Consider the following 13,648-nt stretch of genomic DNA (forward strand, 5'->3'; position numbering starts at 1 on the left):
CTATGTGAACACAGAATGGCTATTACTAAATGCTGGGAAGAATGGAGATTTGTGTTAGGAAAAAAAATGGAGGGAGGTGAAGCTAGGTGTGATCCATTAAGTATAACAAACAGATCGTATTAAAAGTTGACAGCAGGGGAGAATGTGTGAGGGCTATATGGGACCTCTGCCATTTCATAATTTTATTTTGTACATTTAAAAGATGTATAAATAATTAATAGACATATGAAAAGACAAAAGTCAGGATTAGATATAGCTTCATAAAACAAGAAAAACAAAAATAAGTAATTTAGTTTTCTCATAAAATGAATCTATAAATAGGCAGCCCAGGGTAGCTAACGCAGCTAAACTGCTAGCAGTTATTGTGTGCCTTGCTACATCCAACCCTTATCAGGCTGGTTTAGGATTCAATGTAGAACCTGGAGTTACAGATCTCATAATCTCATATCCACAATCACAAGCAACCAAAGAAAAAGGGAAGGACTCCTTTAAACTCTGTTCATTCATGCGCTTACATCTCATTGGACAAATTTAACTGTATGATTACAATGTGCTGAGCAAAGAACCCAGAACTTGTAGTCTCTGTGACTAAAATACCAACATTGTGTTAACAGAGCATAAAGGAAAAACAAATTTTGAGAGCCACCAGAGAGAATGAACAACAGACACTTCAGAAGAAAGTTCATTGAATAAGTGCTATTATACCACATGCAGTGTATTTCAAGTATTTTCTATATTGAACATTCACTTGTTCTGAAGAATATTTGAAAGGTTAAGGTATCACTGCTTTCTATTACTTAGTGAAAGGCAGGATTTTAATCCAGTCATCTGGATCACACGAACTACTGTTATGCTAAAGGATGGCAGTCTTTGTGTACTGTACTTTCATTTACTGTTTGTGCTATTTTCTAAAACCCTTAATTTCCTTACTTTATTATTTTTATATCTATTTCCATTTTTTTTTAGCCAACTAAGCAATTTTGTTTAGAAGCCATCCAAGGTTAGTGCATATGTCCATTGGTTTACACTCCCTCTCCATTGTCTGAGACAGTCTTTGCATAAATTGGGTGCTTACCAAATCATTAGGGAACTAATAAAAGAAGGCAATAATGATTAATAAATAATACATGAGTACTGGTGAGTGGTTTCTGGAGAATACTGGAAGAACAAAAAGTTGATAAAGTATGAACATAAATCAAAAATAGAAATGTTGAGTGGGGCTACACTCCTGAGTTTATGTTAGCAGGTTAGAAATTCAATGAGGCCCCAAAGATTTGCAAGGAGTTGCACAATTTTATTTCTGTCTGTTTAGTTTCATTTTCTTTATTTAATGTTATCAACTGGGAGAATTAAAAATGTTTGAGAATAGGAAAAAATCTGAAAGAGAAGGAGTGTAAAAGGAGAGAACAGGAAGTGACAGCAACCCTAACGGAGAAGCAGAGCTCCAGTGAGGAGCCAGGACTCCACTTTCCTGAGCCATATGAGAAGTACAACACACAAATACTGATTAGCCCTTCACTAATGCTTAGCTAGTCAGCATTATTAGAGAAGATTGAAGGTAGGAAAGAAAAATAAGTGAAAACAAATAAAAGAAGAAATAATGTTGATATTCACTCAAGAAGTGACCCACTCTATATGTTCAATTTAAGAGATTATGCATAGAAAAACCATCAAGGACTGTTATCGGCAACTATGATGGTGTCAAGAATAACACTGAAAGAGCTATTCAGGATGTCACAGGAGAAAGGGGCGCAACTTATGTGATGCGGAGTAAGTGAAATGGATGCCAGTAACAGACTACCAGATACAGACTCAGGATATCTGAGCCAGGAGACTCAAGCAAATGTGAAGTAAGTATATTCTCCTCTGGTAAACATTCTATAGTCAGGACATTGCCTTCCAAGACAGTTAGAAAAACAACAGTTCCAGCATACAACAGAAAAGGAAAAGAATATTCTGTACATATTTAATCTTCAAGGGTATGCAAAGCAACCACATATTATTTATTATCACATTCTGTAATCACAAAATCATTATACCCAACTGATATTTTTCTCAAGTACTCATTTTTCCCTCACCATGACAACATATCACTGCCACGATACTGTTTACAAACTTGCCTCCTTGTTTAAATTGAATCTTTTTTTTTTAATTGAATCTTGAACCACTGATCCGAATATTAAGGAATGAATCAGTATGTTTTCAGGACAAAAGTCAAAGTTTCACCCATGCCAACTTTCGACTATGTCCACGGAGATGTTAGTTTTTTTCCCTAAAGAGATTACTATGTTTTCAGAAACATTATATTGTTCATTTTTTTTAAAAAAAGAATTGTTGGAAAATCAGATTTACAGACAGAATGAGAGACAGCAAGATCTTTCATCCTCTGGTTCACTCCCCAGGCGGGCACAACAGTTGGAGCTAAACATATCTGAAGCCAAGGGTCAGGAGCTTCTTCCAGGTATCCCATGTGGGTGCAGGGTCCTAAGATTTGGGCCATCCTCTGCTACTTTCCCAGATCACAAGCAGGGATCTGGTGGTAACTGGATCAGCCAATTCATGAAACCATATGAAGTTCTGGTGCTTGGAGCTGGAGGATTAGCCAACTGAGTCATCATGATGTGCGAAGCTTAACTGTTTGCCCAACAGAGATGGATTTTTAAGCATTTATCAATACTGCCTCATTTGGGTTCCTTTGTAATGAGTAAACACTTTCAAGAACATAGGGCTCAGCTTAGAAATGTTTGGGATAGCGTTAGGAAATTCCAATAACTCATTCATGTAAGACTCAGCTGGTCATACCATGATCTAGACACAACTGCAGGCACCAGAAAAACATGTACCAGTGCACAAAGCAAAGTCCTTATCTCCATAACACTGTCTTCTGTAGACACTAAGCAAATAATTAAGTGCTCTGTATTTTTTTCTGTTTAGGTTTTCTATTTCTTTACTGATATTTCAATTCTGTTCGCTGTTTTATTGACTTTATTAATGCACGAACTGTCTTCAATATGCTCAATAAAATGAAGTAATGTGTTCATAAAGTCAATAAAACCAATGAACAAAATTGATTTGGAGGCTGATAAAATAAAATTGTAAAAAACCCAATAAATCTTACACAAAGACATGTATGTTAACCTTGTTTGAATAAAGCTTTGATATCTAACTCCATTTGTGGTTACTTGACATCCACTTTTGCTTTTATAATCATCCAAATGCTAAAGGCTACAATGAGTTCACTCTTGGTGCTGTATCCTCTATGGATTTTGATTACTGTACAGTGACATATATCTGCTACTACAGTATTAGACAGACATTTCACTTCCCTACAAATCATGTGTGCACTCTACAGCCCCAGTAATGACTCATCTTTTTTACCATCTTCCTAGCTTTTCATTTTCTAGAATGCTAGATAGTTGGATTCAATTTTAACCTATTTCTTACAGTTTTGTTTACCTAAAAATATGCATCAAAGGTTGTTACATGTCTTTTCGTGATCTTGTAACATTTATTTTTAGTGGTTAACAATATTTCTTCATATGAAAGTATCAAAGTATATGTACTTACTCCCTAATCTATTACTTATTTAAAAATACTTAAATATTTGCAGTTCCTTACCCTCCCAAATCTTGTCTCCTTTAGTAACTGCAACTTTACGCATTTTAAACTGCTTGAAGTTGTTACATGCAGCATTCTCTCTCTCTTTTTTACGCCATTTATTCACAGTGACTTTTGTTTCAGATACTTTTTATTGTTAATTTTCATTTACAGATCTAATTCAACACTAATGCATCTGGCCATCCTTCATGTTTGATCTGTTTCCTATTTTTGTTAACTCCACTACGTCTCCCACCTAAGTCTAGCTGGCATTTGTTGCTTTGTAGAGAGAGTACTCTGCAACATCTTCCTATGTTGGACACACAATGGCTCACACAAGCAATGATGGCGCGTCTTTGAAAATTCTGACTATTCAGGAATTCCTGCATAGCCTAAATCCTTGGGATAGACATTCAGACATTCAGATATCCCCATTCCATGTTATTGAATTCCAAGTTCTCTAGCCCCAACAGACTTGTTATTGGACAAATAAATGGCTCAGGATTTCAGCAGAAGTAGCTACAAAAATCTCCATTTTACTGCTCAATGCTGGTAACTTGTTGCTTCTCCACTCTTAATCTTATTGTAATCTACCAAAGATAGCTGTTTCTCACACTTGACAATTAATTGCTTGTCAACAGTCCTAAGTTTCTATTCATTATTCTGTAAGACATCAGTATCATTTTGCAGTAATCCATCAACTCCTCTCTAACAGGGTTGTTTCCTCAGTTTCCTTAAAATGACCACCTCATTGTAACTATGCACAGGGATGCTTTCTGCAGTCACCTCTGCTAGCATTCTTAGTAGTCAGACCACTGTACAGCATCAGGGACCATTTCCAAACCAAATAGTACTCAGACTGAGGTTCCTCCTGCCAGATGGGATATGAGTATGCCAATTCCCCATCTTATCACCTCTTTTCCAGACCTCTTCCATCACCACATATGTTAGCTCTGACTTGCAAGAAGCAGACACCAAAATAGTATCAGATGGATGAGAGATTTACTGGAAAAATGTCTATGAAACAAAAAGCTGAAATAGCTGGAGAAGATGGAGATAGAATTCAGAGTAAGAGGTTGACATAACCTCTCTAAAGAAAAGAAAAGAAAGAGGCTAGGCAAGAGAATTCTTGGACTATTTTGGCAAGGCTAGTAACAGTGCCCTTTAGCTAGCATCACCTGGTCGTTTGGTAGTCCATTTCAGGTATGAACCTGCACTGCTCCTCCTCCTCGTGCTTAGGTGGGATAGTAAGGAAGCTTATCAGTGAACAAAGGAGATAAGAGGCTGCTAGCTGTCTCCTTGTCTTGTACTGCTAAAATTCTATTCCCTAAGCATCAGTCTACCACATCTACTTTCCCATGATGCAGCTGAGCCTTGTCTATCACACAAGAGGTGGCTTGATGAAAACATGTACATTGAGGCCCAGGTGAAGATACCATGAAACATTCCCAGAGATCACCACACATACTGAACTCCACTCAAATTCAACCTTGTGTGTATATTCAGTTAGGGCACCAACCCCTATCCAGTAAACAGGACAATGAAACCAGGTGGACTGTATCTCCTTCATGAAGCTTTCTGTACACACTACTAATTGTGCACTCTTTCTTTGAACTCTTGAAATAAATCCTGCTCCCATTCTTGCACTTCATCTATATGTCTATTTTGAATTATGCTCCTACTCTCACACAAGAACTTGAGATAAATCCAACTGGAGGTACACACTTCAAATCCCATAACAAAAGAAGACAATAGGAAGCACAGCTTATGATGCAAATATGACTGTTCCTTTGTAAAGGCAAGGTTATGGTCCTGAGTCAATTTGTTTCCAACAGCGGGAACACTGGGTAGAGTATTTCTACAGGCTAACCTGTCACAGTGGCCTTACTAACTCATCTGTGTAAATGCTGCCCTCTGTAGAGTTCTACAATGTTCCCTCAGACATCTTTTATTCCTAAATATCTATTATTCAAGTTAATCTCTATCTTCAACAGTCCCACATTTCCATGCCCTTATCATTTTCCACTAGCTGGACCTTGCTTCTTCCTTTACTGAAAAAATAGACACTATTATCACACACAGCCATCTTTGCCTTGATCCTGGAGTAAAGCATTCTTTCATAAAACAAAAATTAACTACCTCTCTTGACTAGAGGTCACCTTCTCTCAACTATTCAGATTAAAGGCCTCTCTCTCTTCCTGTTTCACCAATTCATTCACACTATTTTAAGATCATTCTCATCACATAAAACATGTACCCACTTAAGAGTATGCAAGATGGCCATCTCCTTCCAGATATTACAAAACATGTCTTCAGTTCCCCTGAATTAATTTACAGTTCCTCTACTTACTTCTTCTCTTGAGTCATTCAGACTGTTATTTAAGTTAGATATTACTCCCTACAAATTTTTCCAAGATACCTCTTACCACTGAGTGTTGACTTTCTGCCATTGCTTTAAAGTACCACAGACTGAGTGCCATAAAGAATAGAAAGTCATTTCCTTATACTTCTGGAGGCTGGAAACCCAAGTTCCAGGTGCCAATGGGGATAGGTTTCTTCTAAGGTCTCTGTCCTTGACATGTCCTACATGTAGTCCTTTGTCTATATTCCAATTTCTTCTTTTTATAAGGAATGTAGGCTTATTAACTTGGGGCCTTATCTAATAGACTCATGTTGATTTAATTATCTCTTCAAACATCTACATACAGCTATAGTTACAGTGTAAATTACTGGGAAGTTAGGGATTCAACACATATATTTGGGGGTAACTAGATTCAGTCCATAAGAGTTACTAATATCTAATTGTGAATTGTGTACATTACTTTGCCAGTAACCCACAGATCACACAGTCAATAAACCAAACATCACTAAAGCACTTTCTTCTTTTTCTGTCTCATTGAGTCTTCCTTATTGGTCTTAATTTCTAGTTCCTCATCAATTTGGTTGGTAAAGATTAGGCTCCCAATGAAACTGTTAAGTATATCTTGACAATAGGATGCTGGACTTTCTACCACCGTCTATACTTAAAATGTCAGGATATGCTTAAATAGCAGATGCTGAACTTGTGAACTGTTGTTGAGGGACTGTGCCATCTATCATACAGGGGAAAAGAGTAGCAGGGGGAATAGAGAAGCGGAAGTTGAATTCCTAGAGCCTGTGGAACCATATCATGAAAAAATGTATTAACTAATTTGTTAAATTTTTTAAAATTAGAACATAGACTTTTTGTAGTAACAGACATTTTTGAAAATTATTTCATATTTACACTAATTTTCTCATTATTATTCTCATGGAAAGACACTTAAGGAAATTCTGAACCTGTTGACAATCTCCTGCCTACTGCACATTCCCCTGACAAAGCACTGGAGTGTTGCTTTTCCCAAGCTTTTTAAGTCATGTAATGAGAGCTGGATAGGAAGCGGAGCAGCTCAGTCAAAACCGGTGCCTGTATGGGATGCCTGCAGTTGGGGGTGAAGGATTAGCCTGTTGAGCCACTGCACCAACCCTTAAATATTGCATCTTTCCAAACGTTCACCTGCTAATTCTTAGACCTAGAATTTTTGAGAAAAAAAAAATGAGATAGGTACCATGCTTCATATGATTAGTCACTTCACTCTATCAATATCCCCTTTTCTCCTCTGTGAAAGTTACAGTTTGTATTCTTCCATTATTTGGTGTGAATCAGTTGTATGGTTTGAAAGTTGGGAGTTGGAGTTTGCAAGATAAGGGCGTATACTTAGCATTTTTACACTTGAAAAACACTGGTTCCCATTCCTTCGATTCCACTGACTTCTTTCCAGCGAGGCTTTCCATATTTCTGATGCAGGGGAGGTATGGTGGTGTGCGTGTGCTGTGGACAAATGTTGTGGGATAAATTTAGTGAGTCTTAGGAACTCGCCTTTTTTTTTTTTTTTTTTTTTGGTCTTCTTGTCTTATCCTTGCAGTTTTCATGCCCCCATACCTTTCTTCTCAAGCAAATACTTTGAGTGATACAGCAGTTTCCACTAAGGAATCCAGGAGGCTTGGTATCGAAGAGTGATGAGGCCATGACTTGGTAGTTGAGAATAACCATGGATAGCCTCCACAGCTCTCTAGTAGCCTGCTATTTCTGATTCCCTATTATCAGCTACTAACAAGTAGCAATTTGTTTTCAAAACTCTTTCTCAATTGGGTGATCTCTGAAAAGGTTGTATTTCTCAAAATAAGAAAGGGATTATTTTCATAATCAGGAGCTATATATTTCCATGGTATATACATGGGAGTCTCAGTTGTATTCAAAGTTGTGTCTCCCAGTAGAGTCTGAAAAACCTATTAATATATGAATATGCAAGGTCTGAGCCATCATAACTAGGACGAACAAATTCAGGACATTTTGATATCAATGACTCTCAAACTTCATCAAGTATCAAGATAACCTTGAAGGCTTCCCCAGAACTTCTGATTCATCAGGTATGGAGTTGGGCCATACACACATTGAAGAGTGTGCATATGTTGTTCTTTTGATGTGATGTTCATGCTACTGATCCATAGGAACAACTGCTTTAGGTGTGATGGTAGAGCAATGTCTCTCAGGGCAGTGTCTATCAATCTGTAATAATCCCCCCAGCTTCATGAGCTTGCACTTTATGCCAAGGAGATAGAAAGTAACAAAAGAGCATCTGATGGTGCTCCAGACTGTCTGACTTTGGAACACTTTTAACACAGGAGGAGGGAGGAGTCGATACACTGCACCCTTAGCACAGAGCCTCTAAAGCTCTGCTTGCTGAGCTCAGATTCCCAGGATATCAGGGATAGTGCCTGATTAAAAACGGTAAAAACAAACACAGTGCCCATTGGGGTTACATATGTCGAGTAAACATAGTTGTTTTGCTGTTGATGGTGGTTGAGGTCAAGATATTTAATTCCTTTGGGTAAGAGTTTTACCTAAGGCTTTTGGCTAGCTTCATTTTAGTATTAAATTATAGTTCATGTGTTTTCTATAATCTGCAATTTGCCAGTTGACAGGGAACACGCTCCCAGGGTTTCAGTAATGCGCACATTCAATAAATTGGAGGCTAAATAAATTAGTACTATGATTTCTAGTTAATGAATGAGCTAAAAAGCAAGGAAAAAATTACTTGCTTCAGGCCACACAAGTTGGTGGCAGAGAGTATGCTCTCTAAGTCTGTACTTAGCCATCTTATCTTTTAGTTACTATTGAATATTCTTTTTAAAACACAGGCTACTTGGGGATACATTGTAACACAAGAGATTTATAATTGTCATTGAGTGCTATCAATACAAGAAAGCAAAATGTTTTTGGTTAATTGGTGAAAATATATTAATTTACTATTTTTCATAAATGATGGATACCTCAACAAGATTCAAAGGCACAAAACATAATAATAGGGCTATAAGGGATGGAGTTCCAACTTTCAGGAAGAGAAATCCCAGAGGAGGAGGAGGAGGCAGATAAACATACTATACCCTCTGGGGTAAGGGTAGAATTATTGCCCACTTAATCATCAAGAATGAATGCAGTTTAAACGCAAAATGTATATTATTTAAATTTTTAAAAATTAGAATGTAGCCTTTTTGTAAGAACAGACATTTTGAACCTACTGACAATCTCCTGCCTGCTGTACATTCCTCTGACAAAGCACCGGAGTGTTGCTTTTCTAGAGAAACTGTGTAATAGAGATTATCATATTGAGAAGTAAAGACACATAGCAGAATGTGTCTCTATTCCCAAATAAAAGGTGGACTACCAAAGAAACTTAAATACGTCTTGATAATAAGATGCTGGACTTTCTACCATTGTCTATACATACAATGCCAAGATAAAATTAAACAGCAGAATGATGCACTTATTACTATACTATTGTAATAAATCAGGGGAAATCAATTATTATGCATTAACAAGTCTGGCTTGGGCAGGCATAGACTGACAATGTTCTCCAGTGTATGTTGTCCTGGGGCAAATGCATAATAATATATAGCCTGATCAGTGTAAAATCTGAGTTGGAGCTGAAAGGGGGGATGGCGGGGGAGTTCAGATCACTTAAACATTTGCTGTAGGATTCAGAAACCAAAACAATAAGGAGACCTTAGGCTCTTGCCCCAGAGAACATTAATGACCATTAATTAAAGTAAGGAACTCACTTTTTATGCCTCACATTCAAACTCCCCCAAAAGAATATCTTGGTTAATTGTCCACTATCATTGCTTGGCTTCTTCGTGGAACAAAGTAGTTCCAGGTCAATCATGTGATTCAGGTGTTGTTGTGGGGCTGAGCTGGACAGATATTCATTTCTGATCAAACCTTCATGCTGACGTTGTCACAAGGGCTCTAGCATGGTGACTACTCCAAGAACTCTTCTGATAGGTTCCTCCCAGGTGAGGTAACAAATTTAGGAGGCAACATGCTTGGTGTTTCCCACACCTGGGACACAAGAATTCAATTGATGCCAGAGCTGGTATTGCGTTTTCACACATTATTCCACTACTTGCTAATGCTGGTATCCATACAGGCCCTAGTTTGATCTCTGATTGCCCTTTATCTTCTTTCTCTTCCTCCTCCTCCTTCTTCTTCCTCCTCCTCCCACCCTGCACTTTTTCCCTTTATTGTAACAATACTTTAGTCCCTCATCAACAGTCACAAGTTCATCATTGTGCTATTTAAGTATATTCTGACATTTTAGGTATACAGAATGGTATAAAGTCCAGCATTCTAATGTCAAGATTATGTAACAGTTTCACCGGGAATCCATCTTTTATTAAATGTAGAGATGCATACCACAATGTACCTCCACTTCATTATATACTTGCTTCCACTATACAGATCCTTTAGATAAATATATTTAAATACATGTTTACCTATATACCTATTGATCTTATATTTTGCTTGATGGCTCCATTTCCAATCCAACTCCGTGATAATGCACCAGGAAAACAGACTAAGGGAACACAAATCCCTGGGCTGCTCCATCTCCTGAAAGACTCATGAGACGTCCCTGGCTCCAGGCTCCCAGCTCTGGCCTGGCCCAGCCCCAGCCCCTGCGGTCATTTAGGAAGAAAACCAGCTAATGGAATACATCTTTCTCTATCTCTTGCTCTCTCTCCATCTGTAACCCTTTCAAATAAACAAACTAAATCTGGAAAAAAAACAATTGATGCCATCATTGCCCATTCCACTCATTAACACTAAATATTGCCTCTTTCCCCCTTTGTATATCTATCTATCTATCTATCTATCTATCTATCTATCTATCTATCTATCTATCTATGTATACTGCCCAATGCATTTTTAGAGGCAGACTATTGCTTTCTCATCTTAATTTTTATTTCTGGCTTCTGTTATATTCAGAATATGAAACAGATGTTTTCTATCGCTTAATGCTATTTTCTATTGTGATTTTGAAGCTACTTTTGCCTTCACATCATGAATTCAGTTTATTGCTTTATATTCAAAATTGAGTCTCCACTTTGGATTGCATGTTTTCTACTCAATGAATGGTTGAAATCCATATATAGATTTGGAGTCTATCACACACAGGATTCACAGTTCTCATGGTCTCCCTCACCATCCAGCACTTGTTAGAATGTGCTTACAAGCTCTCATATTTCTGAAACCACTAAATAAATATTTGGTTTTTATCTACTATAGCTTTCCTGACTGTGACTATGAGACAAACCTGCATATTTAGAAGTACTGTGCTTTGCTAGTGGTAAAAGGGCCCTGTTTCAATTAATCACTGAGAAGTCATCAAGAGAATGTAGCCATTTAAATAGTAAGAATTAAGAAAAATACCAATATTAATGGAACAAGCATAATTCCTGAAAACATTGTAAAGGATACACTAAAGAGATTTTGGAACCATCAGAAAAAAAGCAAAGGGTGTCAAATGCTGACTGGATAGAGTAAAAAAAAAAAGTGTATGATTTATCTAGTATTTGGTTTCTTGAGCTGGAGAACTCAAAGACTCAGGAGAATGAACTGCAACTACCAGGTTGTAGCAAATCTGCGGGTGGAGTCTCAGAGAAAATATCTTTCAAAAACACTTTTCATGATCATTTTGTACATTCTCATTCTTTGGTTGTACCATCCACAGCCAGCTGCTGTGGAAGTAGAAAATGAAGCTTGGAAGGTTGGCACTGGAATAGCATTCAATGGAATAAAACCCTACCCAGGACATGAAAAGACACCTAATGCTTTATCTTTCCTGTGGCTCAAATTTCAGGTTTATAATGTAAAGATTTCATTTAAAGGAGATGGGAACGTAATCTAATGGCATGTCAGAGAAGGAGGAAAAAGACATCATGGTTATTGAAATAGGAGTGCTTTTACAGGAGTAAACAAATCACCTAGGAAGCGGGAATACACATTCAAATAGTATTTCCCTGCAGCCAGAAGTGCTAACAAAGCAGAAAGCAAAGCACAAACAAATCTGTGAGATAGGAAAATGGCGAAGTTAAAAATAAGGTGGGGCAATTTGCATCTTGAGGGAGGTGTTTCCTTGTAGTAGACAGCGGTCAGCTCTAGAACCTCTTTTCTACTTACTGCTGCTGAGTTTCTGTGTCTTGGTCCAGACGGACACTTTGAGGTAGGATGATGCCAACCAACCTTACTATCTCATTCATCATCATCTATGTGATAGAGTCACTGATTATAATTATTCAGAGCAGCCTTGTTGTTGTAGTACTGGGCAGAGAGTGGGTACAGGTCAAAAGATTGTCACCCGTGGACATGATTCTTACCAGCCTTGGCTTCTGCCGCTTCAATCTACAGTGGGTATCCATGCTGTGTGATTTTTTAATCTATGCTAAACCGAAACATGTGCATTGGAACTTAACAACGATCTGGGAATTCATCAATATTCTCACTTTCTGGTTAACCAGTCTGCTTGCCGTCTACTACTGTGTCAAGGTCTCTTTCTTCACCCACCATGTCTTCCTCTGGCTGAGGTGGAGAATTCTAAGACTGGTTCCCTGGCTGTTACTGGGTTCTCTGGTGATTTCTTGTGTGACAATCATCCCTTCAGCTATTAGGACTCACATCCGGTTTCGGCTAATCACCCTGCAACATCTACCCAGCAACAGCACTCTGATTGAGAGACTGCACGGATTTGAACGTCTTTTTGACAAACCTCATAAACTGATCGCATTGTGCGTTCCTTTCCTCCTGTTCCTTGCTTCCATCATCTTGCTCATGGCCTCGCTGGCCCAGCACCGGGAACAGATGCAACATCATGACACCGGCCAGGGCAACCCCAGCACGAAAGCCCACGGGGCTGCCCTGAAGTCCCTTTCCATCTTCCTTGTTTTCTTCACTTCTTACTTCTTGGCTTTACTTGTCTCCTTTTTAGGCACCATATTTGATAGCAGACATTGGTTTTGGCTGTGGGAAGCTGTCATCTATGCTTTAGTCTGTATTCATTCTATTTCTCTGATACTAACCAGTCCAACACTGAAAAGGGTTCTAAAGGTGAAGTGCTGGGCCTAGAGGTTGTCTGAGATACAGGGTAAACAGGCAGAATGTGCTAACACTATCAACAGGAACACTTGTCAAGCCCCTCTGTTTCTGGGACACATCAGAAATACCAGCCTCACTCTCTCACTCTCAAAACCTCTGATCTTTTCTCTATTCTGTTCTACTTCCTATCTTTCCTTACCACAGTCCTCTAGCCGTCCTCAACTTTTTCATCTCTCTGTAAGCCTTGGCAGCCTCCAGAATATACTCCCCCCTCTCTCTCTCTCTCTCTCTCTCTCATGCGTGTGCACACCCTCTGTACCTCTTTCTTCCTTCTGCTGTGGACTTCATCCAATGACATGTATTTGTTTACTTCTAAACTCTACACCCTCATTCCTTTGAAATCCAAGTCCAAATTCTACTCTCCTTTCATATCCATTTGTTGAGATATTATACTTTCTAGGAATAGCAGGCCATTACCCAAGTAAGGATGTTTATAATACCCTTCCCAGTAATGATAATTTAGTTGTATCAACTACACATGGTTTTTTTCTGGCTTCTTCCCTATTATACTATACATTGGAATGAACATATTGAAGAACC

The 13,648-nt window shown here is 38.3% G+C and overlaps 1 protein-coding gene across 1 annotated transcript; it reads left to right on the top strand.

Annotated features, from left to right (window-relative positions):
* The first annotated feature begins 12,184 nt into the window (after window positions 1–12,184).
* Window positions 12,185–13,078, top strand: TAS2R16 (taste 2 receptor member 16). The gene has a single exon (XM_004592549.2). The coding sequence runs from the start codon at window positions 12,185–12,187 to the stop codon at window positions 13,076–13,078; it is 894 nt and encodes a 297-aa protein (XP_004592606.2).
* Window positions 13,079–13,648: the final 570 nt, after the last annotated feature.

This window comes from Ochotona princeps, chromosome 25 (assembly GCF_030435755.1).
Source record: "Ochotona princeps isolate mOchPri1 chromosome 25, mOchPri1.hap1, whole genome shotgun sequence".
In the NCBI taxonomy this organism is placed as follows: Eukaryota; Metazoa; Chordata; class Mammalia; order Lagomorpha; family Ochotonidae; genus Ochotona; species Ochotona princeps.